Raw genomic sequence first — 19,561 nt, forward strand, 5'->3', positions numbered from 1 at the left:
GACTTTCAGGTTAATTTTCAATTCATGGAACCGAGTTTGAGTGAATTTATATTATATTACTGAAGAGGCATTACAGCGAATGCCTCTTCATCGACACTAAAAGAGCGAATCGTGAATTACGAGAATGGTCATAGCTTGGCTAGGGAGGGGGGTAGCAGTTTGAGAGCTGTGAGTACAAATTTGAAAATCCTAGCTACATCCCTGACATAAAGCACTGGTTGGACAGAGAGGGTGCTGGTAGGTCTTGGCTTGGCCACTCAGCTGAGATCTCAGCTCTATAGCTGTGCCAGTGGGGAGTCTTATTGGGGATCTGGAGAAACCAGCCCCGGACTGACTCTGGTCTCTGTGTGCTCTTAAGGGAAATTGCACTTGATGCAGAGAGCTGCATCTGTAAAGAGTGTGTGTGTACCTGTTATCCTCCCAGTGTATGTCCACCACTGTTGCCAGTGGTGAGGATTGAGGCTACTTGATTACTGGTCCAGTGGTGGGTCGTCACAGCTGGCACTACCTCACATCGTGAAAGAGTCTCTAGAAGTTCACACCACATCTGGGTCACCATACTTGCAGGGTCCAAAACAGGGTCTAAGAATAACTATGGACCTTTCTGACTTTCACCTTCTGGAGACATCTAGAAATTAGATGAAATGGGAAGGGGAGTAAAGGAGTCCTGGAAGCCATTTTTGGACTAAAGCATCACAGAACCTCTACCCTACAGGAGGTGTATAACAGAGCAAACATTGTTGCATTTGGAATTAGTTGGTGAAGCAGGTAGGTTGCAGCAAGGCTTCCTCCCCGTTGGAAACTTTTGCACATTACAGACAAGCCTAGGGATCATTCATGTGGCATCAGCATACAATGGATGAGCCTGAATGCTAGAAAACTGGCTTCCCCCAGAATATGGGTTACTATCAGTAAGTGATTTGTCATCACAAACCATTTCCCAAACCCTCATCACCTCTTAAAAGACAGAGCATGACTGCATACCATTTTACCAGTTTATGTTCCATACCACAGCTATACTGTTCACATGGATAACAACACTATTGGGGAGGGAATGTTTAGCATGCAGAGTGAGCACTAAGCATGGGGAAAATCTAGAACTAATGGAGAAACAAGGAGGTTGACCTCCCCCCCAGATCTTCCAGGAGGCTTTTACCTCTGTCTCTTGACATCATGGGTGATGCCACCAGTGGACAAGATGTTCTTTCTCGTGGTCAGGGAGGCATGGAAAGGTCCTGCATAACTGGTCTCTATCCTAGGAAACCAGACAATTACCATCTGACTGCATAAGGATTGGGACATCTGATATGGATCCCCAGCTATCATAGTGAATGCGTAACTGGTCTCTATCCTAGGAAACCAGACAATTATCATCTGACTGCATAAGGATTGGGACATCTGATATGGATCCCCAGCTATCATAGTGAATGCGTAACTGGTCTCTATCCTAGGAAACCAGACAATTATCATCTGACTGCATAAGGATTGGGACATCTGATATGGATCCCCAGCTATCATAGTGAATGCGTAACTGGTCTCTATCCTAGGAAACCAGACAATTATCTTCTGACTGCATAAGGATTGGGACATCTGATATGGATCCCCAGCTATCATAGTGAATGCAGTAGCCCTGAAGAGGGAGACTACTACCTAGAATACAGTGTTCTATCTCCCAAATAAGTTTAGGCTTTGGATCTCTACAGGAAGTATATGTATGCATGTTATTCATTTTCTGTAAGAGTCCTTAGTTACTTCTGCAATAATGTTGAGCTTGTTGATGTCACAAATGGCAATTATCATTTTTGTACTGAACTGGGCCATGTGCCTGGTGCAAAGTGTCATGGGGCAGCAAGAGCAGTCGGCGCCAGAATTACTTTATCACACCTGCTTTTGACTTTGTTGAAAGGTTCAAGGAGCCATTTATTAAGGTCCCCTTTAATGGCACTGACCTCAACAGGTCCAAAGTCAGAGAGAAAAATTGTAAAAGAGTGAAAAGAGTGAAAAGAATGGCAAGACTTTCCAGACTGTGGGCATCAGAACAGTCTCAGTAGTCTGATCTAAAAGGAACCAGCAGTAAAAGAGGAACCCGAAGACAAGAAGGAACCATTACGGCCATGGATTCTTTCAGAAATAGTACCTACATAGAGGAAAAGCAATATTGAAAGTCAGGGACTCCACAATTCCTTCCTCAGAAGACTGCAGCAATTGTAAAATGCAGAGCTTACCCACCTGAACTACTATACAATCAGTTGGGGGTTAACTGCCCCTCCTTCTTCTCACATAGATGGCCAGCATGTGGGATACGTAGGTATAGGCCATCGTATCAAGACACCACTGGATCTCTTTCTGCACTCCACCCTGGTCTTAATTCCTTCTGTTTCTTGACATGCCACCCTGTCAGAAGACTGTGATGAGAAAAGTGGTTAACAACCTCACCCAAGAGGTCCCATCAAGTCAGAGGTTTAGGTACAATTCAAGATTATTTTTTTTGGAACCAGAAAGACCAAAGAACCTCAGTGTCCTTAGATCTCAGTGATATAAATTAATTCATACCCAGACAAAAGTTCCAGATGGTCTTGGTGCAAATGGCTCTTCCTTTCGTGCTAAGCAAAGATTACATGTGCTCTTCGGGCATCCAGGATGCTTGCACATAAAGGCAGATAATTTTTGCTCCAGTCATTCAACTTTATAATGAATATTCTGAAGTCACAGATGGAGCCATTGTAAACCCTCACTTTGTTTAGACATCTTCTAAATACTTTGTCCTGCAAGCTGTGTTGACTACAAGATAAGATTTCACTGATTCATCACAAGCTCTCTCAACTTCAACAAAACATTTCAGCTCTAACCAGGCTCATGCCAGCAATAATATATGTAAACTCAACATGACGGTATTACAGTGGCTCTTCATAATCCAGTGGTATTAGATCTCTGACCCCTTTTTGCACCAAGTGAAGATTTCAAATACATGCAACATTCTTCTCCATTGGTGATTACACACCACACCCTTACTCTGGGCAGCTCCTTCCAGCTTCCTTTCCCCACACTGACATTCACTGTGGATGCTTCAGTCTTGGATATGAGGAGAGCATTGTCACGGGATGGCAGACTCAGGTGCCTGGTCCCAGCTGAAGGCCAATCTGCACTTCAGTATGACTATCTAGTAATAACTTATTTTTCAGATGCAGCCTGCCTTCTTCAATTAAAAAAAATCTCATTGTGACCATAGCATAAACCTCTAGTGGTTGACTTTGATCAAGTGAAACTTGTGGTCATTTAAAGAGATGTTGTTAGCACCTTACAGGAGATTCAACACGCATCATATTCCACGTGTGCTTCCCGTTTATCCTCAGTAAGATGGACTCGGATAATGATGATAATGAGGGAGAAGCATAAGGAATATCAAATCCAAAAGGGAGAAATGGAACACAGTTCCAGATTTAAAACTTTTAATAAGATTAATACGTTAAAACCAATGAACTAGTGGGGCTTTAAAACTTTTAATAAGATTAATACGTTAAAACAAATGAACTATTGTGAGCTCTTTCACATCTCTCGCAGATGCTTCATCAGACAATTAAAAAACTAACACATTGTTACAACTTAAAGCAACAAAATTACAAATAATCCAATGAAAATCACTTAAGTAAAAGTCTAGTCTTCAGGTGTGGTGTTAAAGAGACACAGTCATTCAAGCTGTGTCCCTTGCCTGATTGCCAAATAATAATCCATTTAGTTTCAAACTGTTCAATACTGGTCTCAATGTCTCCTAACCTATTATCCAAATGCACTAACTGAATAACTTGAAATATAAAATAGTGATTTATGAACATGTCTGGCTAGTGCATTTGTGTCTACCTTCCTTCTTATTTCACTAATATGTTACCTAACCTACTCTCTAAGGGATCTACTGGTTTTCTCAACATAAAATGATGGCCATAACTTGCATGTAGCCAAATAAACCAAATTACATGAAGAAGAATCTGCATAATGCAAAAATGTATAAAGTCTACCCATAGTAGGATGCTCAAAAGCATTATTATTCTAAACAGAAATACATATACTACAATGCTTCCAACTGTAGGTTCCTTGTCTTTGTGATCTAACTCTGTTCTCAGTTTGATTATTTTTGAAACTAAATGATGGCTCCGAACCCAGAACATTGAGCACATTCTCATCTACAGTTAAAACATGCCAGATTTTCCTAATTATGTCACAAATCAAACTAATACCTGAAGAAAAATAATATTCAAGTTACAGGCAGTCCCTGGGTTAAGGACGAAATAATTTTTTTTGTCTGTCCTTAAATCAGATTTGTATGCAAGTCGAAACACGTACATATAGTTCATAAGTAATGTCACTTAGTCAAATGTTTGCCTCAGTCTAGTATTTATTTTACTTTTCTTTGCATATAAAACACTTTAGAAATACTTCCAAATAAAAAAAAAATCTTAAACGTAATACTGAATACTGTAGTAATAATAACAATACTGTAAGTACAGTGTAATACTGTAACAGTACAGTAACTGTGTCTGTACACTTGTACAGTACAGTGCGGTATGTACTGAAAAAAAAAATTAAAGAAACCATTCTGAAAACAGTTTAAATGGAAAAAAAAAAACAAAAAAGGATAATTACTGTAAAGGTTAACACTCATTTGTGAGTTAACGTTATGATAACTTTATTAATTGGATGATGACGAAAATGATGGACTTGTTGGAGAGAATGGGCCTGGCGGTGCAGAGTCTGGGTTTGATTCTGCTGCTGGAGGGAGGGTGTTTACTATGGAGTCAATTTCCTGAAGTAGGCTTCAAGGGAGGTTTGTGCAGAGCTTTTCTTTTTCTCATCATAAACGGCCTTATAGCAGCTGAGGCCCTCAGTAACTGTACAGTAAACTTGGGTGAACCGCTCTGTATTTGGATCTTGCTCCCCTAACTTTGCCATTCCTGCTTCAATGAGACTAAAGGCTTCAGCTAACTCTTTTTGTCGAAAAATATTTTGATTTTGGAGTTTCTAGGGCTCTGTTTTCTTCCTCAAATGCTATTTTCTGCTGCTCCAGTTCCATAAGGTCTTCACTGGTCTGTTCTTTGTTATGGGAGTCAAGTAACTCTATGACATCTGTGTCAGTGATGTCTAACTATAGTTGATTATCAATATCAATCACAGATTGTCTGGCTTCAGCAATACCATCTGTAAAAGTCTGTAAATCAGGAGCAAATAGTGGGCACAATTTGTTACACACTCCTTTCATATTTGACTGCTTTACTTCATCCCAAGAATCAGCAATATTTCTGATGTCATCATAGATGTTATAATTCTTCCAGAACTCCCTTAAAGTCATAGTATTATTTCGGGTAGCCCTGACTGCTTGTGAGAAGGTCCGGCGTAACTAATAGGCCTTAAATGAGGCTATTACTCCCTGATCCATTGGCTGAAGTAGCGATGTAGTGTTGGGGGGGGGTAAAAATACAACTTTTGCATTCGAGTGAAAGTCATCTAAACTGTTTGGATGTCTAGGTGCATTGTCAAGTACAGGAAGAATTTTGAAAAAAATATTTTTGGCCAGGCAATACCTTTGAACAGCAGGAACAAAATGGTTCAAGAACCAATCTTCAAAGGCGGCAATTGTAACACAAGCCTTCACATTTGCCTTCCAAACAGCAGGAAGAGATGCCTTAATGACATGCAGTAGTGCCCTCAGATTTAAGGAGAGATACACAAGCAAAGGCTTCAACTTAAAATCACCGGAAGCATTACCCCCAAACAATAACATTAGCCTGTCTTTTGCTGCCTTATGCCCTGCTGTACTTTTTTCCTCTGCTCCTCTCCACAAAGGAGGAGAGACTACAGACCCTGGGAACTATTGCCCCATTAGCCTGATGAGTCTGACATGCAAAGCTATGGAATGCATCATCATGGACCTAATAAACAAGGATATAGGGAATCTCCAAACTCTGGATCACACACAGTCTGGTTTTGTGAAGGGTAGATCATGCCTGCTCAACTTGTTCGGCTTCTTTGAGTCAGTCACCAGAGCTGTGGATGAAGGCAAAGTGGTTCATACAGCCTACCATGATCTGGCCAAGGCTTTTGATACCATTCCTCACTCAGGAATCACAGAAAAACGCACTAAGCTAGGCATCAACCCCTATATCACTAGGTGGGTTGCAAACTGGCTCAGAAATAAAACCCACAGTGTGAAAGTAGCTGACTCCATGTCAGACTGCCGAGTAGTCACAAGCGGAGTCCCACAGGGTTCAATCCTGGGTCCTCTCCTGTTTGGTATCTAAGTCTCTGACGTCCAGGGCAACACGAAGGGACTCTGGCTGACAAAGTTCGCAGACAATTGCAAGTTGAGAGCTATTATTAACTCCCCAAGTGATGTTGACATCCTACAGAATGGCCTCACTGAGACCAACGACTGATGTCAGAACCATAGCCGTAAACTCAATGCTAAAAAATGTGTTGGCATCCCCTTTGGGAAAAATCCGGTTCCCATGAATTACCACATTGATGGTAGTCCTCTGAACACAGAAGCCGTTATAAGAGATCTGGGAACACAGGTTGACAGTAACCTCTCTTTTGATCACCACATTGCCACTGTGGTCAGAAAGTCCTTCTATGTGGCACATCTCATTACTAAGGGTTTTGCATCCAGGAAGAAAGAGGTCATTGTCTCCCTCTACTCTTCCTTCATTAGGCCAATCATGAAGTACAATGCCCCATTTGGCATATACCTCTCTAGACTCCTCCAACAACTGGAGAGGCTGCAAAAGTACATCACAAAGAGGATATCAGGCCTTAAACACGTGTCCTATATGGACAGACTCAAAAAACTCCAACTATTCTCTGTCTCATATCGCCTACTTAGAGGCGATCTCTGCTTGACTTACAAAGCCATGTCTGACCCAGCTCTGTTAGAAATGTTACATCTAAAGAAATCCCACTCCCTTCGCACCACACGCTTCATAGACCTCAACCTCATTACCACAATTAACCGAACATGCTGGAGGGACAGGTTCATAACCCAGAGGCTGCCCATGCTATGGAACAGACTTCCAATACATGTCAAACAGAGCACCTCACTGACCCTCTTCAAGAGAAATCTTGATGAGTGGATGGGAAACAGAAAATTCACCCCAGGGATAACTCCAGTGGCTCTGCTCGACAGAGGCACTGAGAACTAAGGTCAGGTGGCACTATGCCAGGGTAATCCTATGGCTAGGCTTGTAAAAGCCCCAGGGCCATTAGCCTAGTACACACCTATGAACCTATGAAATGTAAGTCCTTTCAGGCATTTTCTTCCAAAATAAGCCAGTCTCGTCTACATTAAATATTTGGTCTGGCAAATAACCTCCCCATCAATAATTTTTCCAACATTTTAGGAAAATCCCCTGCAGCACTTACATCTGCACTCACAGTTTCACCTTGAGTTTTATGGTTATGCAAATTAGCCCTCATTTTAAAGCTCTGGAACCAGCCCCTACTCCCATAAAATTATTCTTCACACCCACCTGCACTTGCTTCTAGACAGCTTTTAAATCATTGAACAGGCTTTGAGCCTTTTCTTGCACTAATGAAAGGCTAATAGGGATATTCCTCTGATTTTGGTCTTCAATCCAAATTAGCAATAGCCTTTCCATCTCAAGAATTAAATCACTCTGTTGTTTTGTAATAATCGTAGTTTTCATCAGGGTATGGCCTTTCACATGATTCATTATTCTTTCTTTGGCTTTTAAAATTGTTCCAATTGTTGATTGGCTATAGCCTAATGCCTTTCCAATGGCAGATGGTGCTTCACCTCTCTCGCATCTCTTTGTTATGTCCACTTTACTTTCCAGGGTGATTGCTTTCCTTTTCTTTGACACATCATAAGCATCTGCTTTATGGTTTGGAGGCATGGGTCATGAAATCACCAATGTGAAAGTTCACAAAACTGTCTTGCTGCAGTACGGTACAGTACTAAAGTGGAGCTCCATAGGATACACATACAGTACTGGAGTCTGCAGCTAGACACTTCTCAGGTCTGGCTGGTCGATACTACCACTGTCTATACCTAATTAACATTTCAATTCAACTGATTCAGAGCAGTATTTTACAGACATTCCCTTTTTTTTTTTTTTTTTTTTTTACAAGTAATAGTATATAAAATGCAATCAAGTACAGAATAGTGCAGTAGAATATTCCAAAAGAGAAATGTTAAACTTGCCTCTTTTTAAGCCTCACTTCACATTTCTGTACTGCAGACATCACCCACGAATGTTTTCCACTCTTTCCTGCACTTTCAGACCTCTGCCCAACCTCCTCCTGTCACCTAGAGCTGCAATGGCATTTGCCCATTCTCAAACAATACAGTAACTGCTTCAAAATTGTATTGAAGCAAACAGCCAATCAGATCATCAAAACTGGGACTCCCTTAGCCAATTGGATTGCTTCTTCTCCATGAACAAGGAAGTAACTGCTCTAAAAAGAAGTGCAAGCAGCTTCACAAACAGAGAAGCTGGAGAAAAAGGAAAGAACAGCTTATTTCTCCGAATAACAGTAAGATGTTTCTTTTTTATTTATTTTTATTTATTTTGATGTTTTTTTTCCCGACATGGTGCTGCGGTAGTATTGTTGCCTCACAGTAAGACGTTGTCCTGTTCGATTCTCAGCTAAAGCGATTTCTGTGTGGAGACATGCGTGAATGGGTGTACCTTCGTTGAAGGTTGTACATCAGGGCTGGCAACTTGGTACATAAAAATCTGCTGCCAATCATTAGTGGACCGGAGTTCCGCTGTGGTGACCCCTAACCGGGAAAAGCCGAAAGATACAACAACATTGAGGCAGCCTGTTCATATCTATGAGTTGTCCACATGTCGGATGTTCGTAACCCAGGGACTGGCTGTAAATCTACAAGTTTGGCATTTTTTAATATTCTGACGAGTGGTTCCAGAAGACTCACTTGAAAAATGGGGAGCACATCTACTTTCTCTAAATAGTGTACCTAAATTATTAACAATATATTTTCTTATATAGCCTCTAGCTTGCAACTTTCTACTAAAAACTTCCACTATTTCAGTATAAACATTATCCTCACTAGTTAGTCTAGATGTATGCATAGCTTACCCTTTAATAATGTTATGTAAGATGGAAGCATATTGCTTCGTTTAAGGAGAGCATTCTTTCTACAGTCTTTCCTATAGAGGCAACTCATTATTTTACCAGATACCTCTTTACCAATCGCACATCTAAAAATTCCATCACATCTTTAGATTTAGTCATAGTAAATAGAAGAAATGAATTAACAGAGTTCAAATAGCTAAGAAAAACATCAAGTGACTCCAAAGAACCTATCCAAAACATACTAATGTCGTCAACAAAATGTCTATAAAATGTAATATACTTACTAAAACTTAAATAATTTCTAACATAATTCACTTCCCAGTGCACCATTACCATATCAGCATATGAATTGGCACACAAGGTGTCCATGGCCACACCTGTTTCTTGAATATAATATTGATTTTCAAATAAAAATGCATTATTATCAAGTACTATTTCTAGAAGCATACAAATCAATAAGATATGACTCTGTGTATATCCACTGTTATGTTGAAGATACACTCTTAACATATTCTAATCCTGCATCATAAGGAATACAGGTAAAAAGTGAACACACATCAAGAATTACGAAACATAAATCATCATTGAAATAACTCTTATCCAAACATATGTAATCAGATTCAAGAAAATCTTGTGTGTCATTAAGTACAGTAGGTGAGTTGTCCAAAACCAATCTAAGTTGAGATTCTGTGTAAATAGATAGTGTCTCCATCAGCCAATCCCTTCTTGAAACAATTTGTCTAAAGAGGGGTCATAATGCTCTTTGTGAATCTTAGGTAGACCTCGTATAACCAGTATTATTGGCTGCTTAACATAAAAAGTTCTAAAGTTAAACTCCTATACATAAGGGGATCCAACAAGTCATCATGAACCCTAATCAACATCAATTTTCTGTAGAATACCATATGTAGAAAGGAGGCAGTTGACCAACATGATAAACTTTGCTGCGATCATGGTGTTGGTATATTTAGATGGGGGCATGGGGAGTGAAGCCCCCACTTGGATGGGTTTGATTTGATTCAGTTTGTTTTTTGTAGTGGTGGCCAAGTGTTTCCTTTCACAGAGTTAAATTATGGTGATCTGAGCATTCATGAAAGTAAGTTTTCGGCGAAGTCGTCTAATGTGAAGGGAATCCCTGGAGAGACGGGAGATACTGATGCATTATAGGTAATGAGAAGGAGTTGGATCTGGGAAAGTTTTCTATACAAACTTAAATTTATACAGTAAAGCATTTTCAGTGATTGTGGCATGTGACAAAGACATTAAAGTAAAGACGTACTTTTTTCTTTGTTAGTTTTAAGAAATGTAAATGTAGAGTGTAAAAGTGTACTAATTATAATATATGTGAGTTGAGATGTATTCTCTTACTTTTATGTTGGTGAATCCCTGGATTAAAAGAACACTGTATATGTAAGGAAAACTCTTCCTATAGCAAATAAATGTTCAGTGTAATTTCAGAAGTCCGCAGCAGACGACAGTTGTACGTTCTATTTTTATGTTTCCATGGAGACACTTAATTACAGGTCCAGGCAATAAATCTTGGGAGTTATTGCTGAGAAAATTTTAAAATTAAAAGGTACAAGGGCAAGCAGCTTAGCAAAAAATAAAGTTTGAAATTACTGAAAGTGAATAAGAGACAGCAGCTTTCCAGATACCGAACTACTTCAATGCATTTATGAGGACAGTGTATACTTTAGTTTTATTTAAAAATAGCCAGCGCACTTTTTTAAGGCTTAAAGTTGATGTCTTTTGAAAGCATCCAATCTGTTTTCACATCAGAGAAGGGGATAAAGATATGACAAGACAGACAGCAATTACTGTAAGTAGGAGAATAGTCTGTAACATGCACCTTAGCATGAATAACCTTAATTTTATGTTAGTAAATGCCGGTGGGTGTAGCTGTTGATTTGGGACAACTATTCCTATCAGAATGGGTAAGCTTCATATTTGAAGATGTACATAGTTTTATCCATTTGTTTTAAGTTAATAGGTTTTGGGGAGGGGGTCTTCTTTGAGGGTTTTCATTAAAACAAAATATTGTAAAATGTGCCATCTGTTAAAATGGAGATGACAAAAAATAACTGTATAAAGGATAAACCTACCAAACATTACTGGGTGCATATAACACCAAAGCTGGAAACAGACATTTGAAAAAGCTATCATATATAATAGGTCAGAATAATGACTTCTTACCATAATGGCGACACTATCCATATTACTTTGGAACATGAATGGTCTCACAGGTACAGACAAAATGGTAAGAGTATTGAATTATATTAAGAAATGCACAGTGCAAACAGCAATGCTACAGGAGATATGTTTGGAAAGAAGTGAGCATGTGAATTTAATAAAGAAAGGACTTCAGGGTGGATATTCAGCAGAATATAAGAGACAAAGGAAACGGAATATGTATACTAGTTGCTAGATGAGCTCCAATAGTGACAGAAGAGGAAAATGTGGTAATAATGGTAAGTTTATGGTAGTAAGGGGCTAGTGGCGAGGGAGGAAATTTTACTGGCTTGTATTTATAGTCACCTAAAACTGCTACTATGGAGCTTAACAATATTTTGGGAGAAATAATCAGCTTTTGACAGGAATATTACTTAGAGGTGGGGACTGGAACTTGATATGCAACATTAAGGATGTATGTGGGAGGCCTAGAAGGGAAAATAGAACACAATAGATTTCTGAAGAAATGTATTAAAAACATTTGGTATGGAAGACATGAATTTAGCAGTAGGAATTTAAAGCAAATTTACACATTATTCCCCAAGATACAATAAATGGGCTAGACTAAACAGAAACTATTTTTTACAGGAATATGTGCAATTAATTGAAAGTTTTAACACACATCCAGTAACTATTTCATATCATCCACCAGTAACAACTAAGATAAAAAAGTAGGGTAATGAAGTAAAAATGAGACACTGGCTTCTCCATCTGCCTGTTAAAAAGAGAAAGAATTTAAGGAATGGATACTGTAAATTATTCTACAGTTATTAAGAAAGACAGAAATGTCTTCAGAAGGTAGTGCTAGTGAATGTGTTAAAAATGAAAGTGAAGTTTAAAAATTGAGTAGAAATATAACAAAAAGAGATATGGTTAAGAACTAACAAGAATTATTTAGGGGGCTGACAAAGGTTAAAGTATTGCAGAATAAGGGGAGTCTAACAAAACTAGAACAGACAAGTGCAGAGTGCTAGACAGAAAATATGAGTGTATCTGGTTAATATGCATGATTTTAGAAAGTCCGTCACTGAGCAAACATTTTTGATGATAATTTCAGAGCATAACAACTTACAGATGACAGAAAATAGACATGGTTGTTGACAAGCTTTGTAAGCCTCACCAGAGATCCTGTATGGGGTTTTAGAGATATTTTGGAAATTTCATGAAAATGTGTATAAAGCAGAGAAATTTGGAAATCAGGTAAGAGCACAAATGGAATTATTTATGGAAGACTTGAGTATGCCAAGGTTACAGGTAAACGAGCATCAACAATTAACATTTAATATAGGAGGACATGAGATAAAAATGGTGATGTTTAACCAATCCGCAGGAAAGTCTCCTAAAATAGATGGCATTCCAGTGGAAGTTTAGAAGCTAGGATGAAAAAAGTGATAAAGATCTGGACGGTTTTATTTAACAGTACTTTAAAAGGAGTGGAAGAACTAACACCCTAGGAGAACGCTTTGGTGGCTGCAATACCCAAATATGGTAAATACCCACCCTACTTCGCTTCATACAGTACCATTTCAATTTTAGATTATGATTATAAAGTGTTTATGGCTATAATAGCTAAAATAATGGGAAAGGTACTATCAAAATTGATAGAAATTGATCAATGTGTTTTTGTGGAGGGGCGGCAAACATTTGATGACGTTAGTACAACAATGATTATTCAGAGGAAAGCAGAATGTAAGAAAATACCCCTGTTGTTGGTGGGTCTTGATGCAGGGAAAGTATTTGACACAGTAAGCTGGGATTTTATAAGTAGGGCAACAGAAGCATGTTCATTCCCTGATACAATAATAAGGTTAATTAGGAGGATATATGAGGGCTTGGAGGCAAAAATCAAAGTGGGAATGTTCCTCTCTGATAAGCTGGGTCTGAACAGAGGAACCAAGCAGTGGTGTCCTCTTTCTCCTTTGTTATTTGCATTATATTTAGAGACATTGGTAAAGAAAACAAGGGACTCAGAAATTTGTACATTAATCAAAAAAAGTTGGCTTTATTTGCAGACGATATTATTTTGTACTTGATAAAACCAGAAAAAGACACCTCACTGTTGTGGAACACTTTGAGACAGTTTCAAGTCTTTTTGGGATACAGTATTAATGAAGATAAAACAAAGGCTATAGCTGTAAACTATGCATCCACACATGAGTTGCTTCAGCAATACTCATTTATGGGGACATGAAAAAATGAAGTACTTATGAGTACAGAATAAAAAGGATTTGGTTACTGCAGTTAAGGATATGTAGGAAGAGGCAAAACAAAAGATAATACAAAAACTGAGAAACTAGAAGCTCTTGTTTATGGATATGGATAGAAATATACAAGCAGTGAACATGTTTTAGTCCCTTTACGTTTTTATACAAATCAGGAACATTTTTATGAACCAGAAGAGCTGAAGAATTTTACCTGGGAGGGGAAGAGGGCAAGGATTAAGTGGGATAAGTCGATCCTTCCAACAGAACAAGGTAGTTTAGCTTTACCCGATTTGAAAGGATGTTTTAGAGCTTGACAGTTAAGGCTCATATACATAACACAAGCAGAAAGCTATAATTCAAAGTGGAATGAGATGATGAAAAAATATGCAGCAAAGTCTAGAAGACTTACTTAGGCTTTGCTAAGTTTCATTCTGGTGGCTGCCAAAAAATTAATTACAAGAAAATGGAAATCAAAGTCTAAACCAAATGTATTTGAAGTAGTAAATACTGTAACAGAGATAAAAGAGGTGGAAGTAGGATCTTTAGAAAAGGGTAGAAAATTTACATATAAAAGTGGAAATTGTGGGAATGATACAGGTACAATAATGTTTTGGGGAGGAGGGAATTTTAAGGGAAGGCAGGAAGTGATCAATTTATATAACATTGGATTGATGACAATTATACAAAAGAATATATGTGATATACAATGTCTGTAACTGGGAACATGTTAATTGTTTGCTTTCTTATATAAATGCATGCTTGCCTGTCTTGAGCGATAATTCAATAAAGGTGTTTAGAAATTTAACCAAAAAAGATCTTCTACCTAGGAAGCAACATGGATTTTGGTCTGGACACAGCACCATAATAGCTCTCTGCTCACTCACAGATGATATCCTATATAATATGGCCAAAGGCATCCTGCCAGGAACAGTCTTTATTGACCTCATAAAAGTCTTTGATCTAAGTGACCATAACTTACTATTTGACAAATTAACTGAAACAGGCATTACTGAAGATGCAAAACCTTGGTTTGTACATTTCCTCACCAACAGATTTTCTCTTCAAGGTGAAAGCAGGCACCACCACCTCTGAAACAGTTTGTCTTATGAAATGAGTCATCCAGGGCACCATTTTAGCTGCGCTGATATTTTCCATACTTATCAACAAACTCCCATTTGATAATTCCCAGATACCTCCAATTCCTTATGCGAATGACATGCTCAATTATAGGTCAAACATATCCCACTGTATTACATAAACTCAACTCCAAGATGAAGCTCTGAACTTTCAACTAATATCTAACCGTCCAGAAACTTGTACTCAATCCCTCAAAAACAAAAAAGTTACTCAAAAACCAACCAAACATAGCCAAAACACCCAGCATCTTTAATATTAAAAATACCACCAAAGAAACTACCACATCCTTCAAATACCTTGGCATTTGGCCAGATCAATCTTTTAACTTTCAACTATGCATTCCAAAACATGCAAAAAGATCAACATACTATGTTCTTGTCAAACATGGCCTCTTCTGTCCTAGCCAGCCAAAGCTGCTATAGGCAAAGGAATGCCCTTATCTCAACTCGAATATGGACTACCCATGCGAGCTGCTGCCTCAAAGAAAAATGCCACCACCTTGCAAACCATCTCCAATAAAATCTGTTGGTTCATTACTAACTGCCCCATTAATGAACACCACTGCTAACTCTTGCCAAAGCTAAATGGCTCCCAGTACATTTGCGAGTGAACCTCCTACTAGGATCACTAATTCACAAAGCCTTTTCTCCTGGGACATATCCCCCTCTAACTCAAACTCTTCACCAAAACCCCCACATGTAATCTGAGGTGTATACCTCAATTTCAACTCACCCCAATAACTCCAAAAACTAAACTTCATTGTACTGACCATGCATTCAGCATCCTAGCACCTAAACTATGGGACTCTATTCATCTCTCAATCAGAAACATCCAAAAGTACTCTAATTTCAGACAACAGCTCAAGGAACCCCTCTTCACCCAAACAAAGCATATTTGCAGTTACACAGGTTATGTTACATGAACCGGCAGCTCTCACACCCCTTATCTCTATTTCATCATTCCTTCCTTATCTCATCATGTCATTCCCTCACTTACTGCCTCTTATTTATCCTACCGCCATCTTCTCTTTGCACCTTTCACACTTGCTCTCCTTTCTACTCCTCTTCCCTCTGCATGCCTCTCTCACTATTCCTCTATCTTCTCCCCATAGTATCCTTTCCTGCAGCTAGCCTCACTTGCATCTTATAACTTCTTTATAACTCTCAATATAAAGATATGTTATCTCTGTAGCATAAGTCATCTCAGTCACTATGGCTACATCACATACAAAATACTGGGGTAAACAGAACTACATTTTTCAACCATGTTTTGACATCAACACTTCTTGAACTAAATGTTGTAGCATATTCTTGCATCTGTAAATATGTATATGCTTTTTAGCATAGCCTTATATCTATGACAATGTCCTGTTCATTTATGTGATCCTACTCACCCGGGCTATGCCTCCAACTGCTCCTCTAAAATCAATGCAATACCCCAGTAAGCAAATAAATTCAAGTCACTGATTTGAAGCCCAAGCCAATAAATACATCTATGTAGAAATGCCAACATAACCACATCCATCCATCCACAACCCCTTTGTCCCATTTTTTGCTCAGAGAGGTCAGGGTGTCACTTAAACTGTGACAATCATTTTGAGCTAACATAACCATATAGTCATGTAAAAATACACTTTAAGCAACAAAACACACAAAAAATAATTAAAAAAGGCATTTTTTTTGCAGGGGCAAGTCGTGCTACATCTCCCATATGGTGGGCTTTGTCCACCTCCTAACTTAAATACATCAATTCTGTGGCCACACTACCATGGGTGAGGGCAATCATTAGCCAGATTAACAATGTTCCACTCCCCATCTGCAACACTGTAAACCAGAGTATAAAAAATTAGAACTGAAAATGCAGCTCAAACATTTAATAAAAATATACTTACAACATCCCTACTAAAATATACATCCAAATGCATATGTCATAGAAAACATTGATTGAATGATGTCTTTTTGACATAAACAGTAAACAAACATGCAGCTGCTAAAATGTTATTTGATTTACCCATTGCCCTGAAATTCACATCATACTTTATCATACAGCGCTAAAGCCCCAACTGTGGTCCAGGTGTCTTAGGTGCAAGCAGGGGAATCCTGCACACTCCATGCATTAGATCCCTGGCAGAGGCTAGGGATATGCCCAAGTGGGAACAGGAAGAGGACAACAGCTGCTTACCTGCACAGGTAGAATGGTTATAGCACACTTTCCTATTGCACATCCCCCAACTGGATAGTTACAGGCATGCACGAGGGTAAACTGGACATAAAAGCAAAATATTAACTGGCAGCAATATGACACTACCAGGAAACTTTTATCGCATGGTATCTAAGCAGGATTTGAAGCAAGTCCTGGGGTTTATATAAGTGCATAGTAGGCACAGTGTCCACGGAACAAGCACTGGTGGCAGCCGATGGTCAGCTGCAAGGTGAAAAAATGCTAAAGAAAAACATTGTCATACTTAGACTTGTATTCAACTGGAAATCCGGGAACATGTTTCCACCTTATCATAAAATGCTAAAGTTAAGCAAAAATAATATACACATTTAAACAGTTTTTCCAACCATATTTTGCTACATTGCTATAATTTCACAACCGATGCACTGTAGACTTTCCACGATTTCAAGTAAAGGCTACAAATACATTACCATTACTTATCACCTGGTACCTAGATGGCTGTTCATCATTTGAGATGCCCAGTAAAGGATACCTGGCAGCTTTCACCTTGGGGATGGAAGAGTGCTGTAGAACCACTTCCTCTTGCTTTTAATCAGGTGGCCATTTGGTGTAATGTGCCAAAGTCACATACTAGTTGTGTATAATATAAGTGAATACCCCTCCCTTCCACCAGCAAGCTAGCCACCATTATTTAAGCCTTTCATAATATACATTTATTTGAAACAGCATTTGTCACTATCAGATTGTTTACAAAATCCTTAGAGTTTCTAAGGAAAGGACAGTATGAGTGGCTTGACTGTCTGACTGTCATGGAAGACAAACACACTTTCTATGATACACAGCAATAAAAAACAATTGCTTGAAAATAAAAATAAGCAGCTCAAAGAGGCAAATATGGAATTCTAATAGCACAATCTCAACAAACACTCAAGTTCATAAATTTTAACACAAGAAATGAAACACTAGTATTTTACTCGGCCAAATGTGTTATGAAATGAGTTCTAGAAATAAAACAAACTTAAGTATTAAGTCTCAGAATAAAACCATAACTTAATACTCAGCTGACTTAGAAGTCAAGACAAAAAATAAACCTGTCAACTACTAATGAAGAAGTTGACTAAACTAAAAGGTGTTCTAAATCTCATCTAAGTGTTATGCTTTTACTATCTTTCATCCCTGGAGTACCAGAAGTATGTAAACGTCTGCAAAATATGGAACCATACAACAGATTTGAAAAGATAAAAATATCAGGATTATTTGAAATGCAAAAAATTACCTTAGTGCTGTTGTTTCTTTCCAAGTCTTCCCCGTCTTTGCTTTCTTTATGCTCTTTTTGTCTTCCTACATCTCTTTTTCTTTCTTTCTTTTCCTTGCGTCGTCTTTTTTCATCTTCATCACTAGATTGTCCTTCCATCTCTCTCTCTTTTCTTTCTTTCTTTTCCCTGTGACGTCTTTCCCTATCTCTCTCTCTCCTTTCCTTATGTTGCATTTCTTGATCTTTGTCATTGGATTGTCCTTCCACATCTCTTTCTTTTCTTTCTTTCCTTTCCCTGTGTCTTTTTTCTCGGTCTCTCTCACTAAACTGTCCTTCAATGTCTCTTCTTCCTTTCCTTTCTCTGTGCTGTTTTTCCTGATCTCTGTCACTAGACTGTCCTTCAAAGTTTCCTTCTTTCCTTTTCCTGAATTTTCTGTTCTGGTCTCCATCAGCGAATTCCTCTATCAAGTCCTTCTCATCTCTTCCTTTCTTTTCCTGATGTCTTTTCTTTTCATCTCTATCAAATGATTTCTCTTTCACAGATCTGTCTTTCCTTTCCTGCTGCTCTTCTCTTACCTTCTGGTTTCCACCACCAAAATCAGATTCTGTATTTCTTCCTTTACTTTGCTCTGTATGTTTTCTCGCTCTGTCTCTTTCACCAGATTGCAATTCCTTGGCTCTTTTTTCTTTGTGCTGCTCTTCTAGATTTTTGTACGTGGATGCATGGCTTTCTTCTTTAACTCCTCTTTGTTTTTGGTCTTGTACACTTTCTTTAAACTGGTTATCAATGTCTTTTTGTTCTTTAGGCTTTCTGCTCATCTCTTTTTCATGTTTTGTCTTTCGTCTTCCTTGTTCTTTATCAAGTAATATCTTGTCCTCTGCTTTGAATTCTCTATATTTATGTTCACCATCTTCTTTCTGAAATCTTGGATGTCTTCTATAACTCTCATTACTTGTGTCATTCTGAAAAATTAGAGCCAACAAAAGATACACAGTTTTAAAAATAAAAAAAAAAATCTGCTTTGGCTTTCACTTTATTGTTTAGTCAGATTATTTACAAGCAATATTTTCATTGGTTAACATTCACTAAGAATATGGACAATCATACATGAAAGCTCTGGATACTTACTATACAACTACTGTGTCGTTTAACAGAGCTCTGGCTGCAGGAACCAGAAGGACTCAAGACAGATGTTAACTTCTCTCAAAATACAGAACTATCCCAGGATACTGACTACCTCCCACACTATCTCACAATGCACATATTTAGTCCTGCCTCTCCCAATCTTTATCTAAGTGAAACAGAAAAGTAAATACAGACAGAAGGCAGGTGTGTTACTTCCTGCAGCTGCAGTTCTACTCACAGATCTAGTGTTATGGTGTGAAGCTACTGCAGAGCTCTGACTGCAGGGGTAAAAAGTACAGAATGCCATAGCCCAAACTACCAGGG

The 19,561-nt window shown here is 38.5% G+C and overlaps 1 protein-coding gene across 1 annotated transcript in view; it reads right to left on the reverse strand.

Moving 5' to 3' along the window:
- The window catches only part of LOC122794824 (trichohyalin-like), a 348,510-nt gene that overhangs the window by 232,822 nt on the left and 96,127 nt on the right, over positions 1-19,561 (reverse strand). The window contains exon 2 of the mRNA XM_044063429.1: positions 18,133-19,074. Coding sequence (XP_043919364.1) covers positions 18,133-19,074 — 942 coding nt within the window. The remainder of the gene's footprint in view (positions 1-18,132; positions 19,075-19,561) is intronic.

The sequence above is a fragment of the Protopterus annectens genome, chromosome 2.part1, assembly GCF_019279795.1.
Source record: "Protopterus annectens isolate FY-2018-M chromosome 2.part1, PAN1.0, whole genome shotgun sequence".
In the NCBI taxonomy this organism is placed as follows: Eukaryota; Metazoa; Chordata; order Ceratodontiformes; family Protopteridae; genus Protopterus; species Protopterus annectens.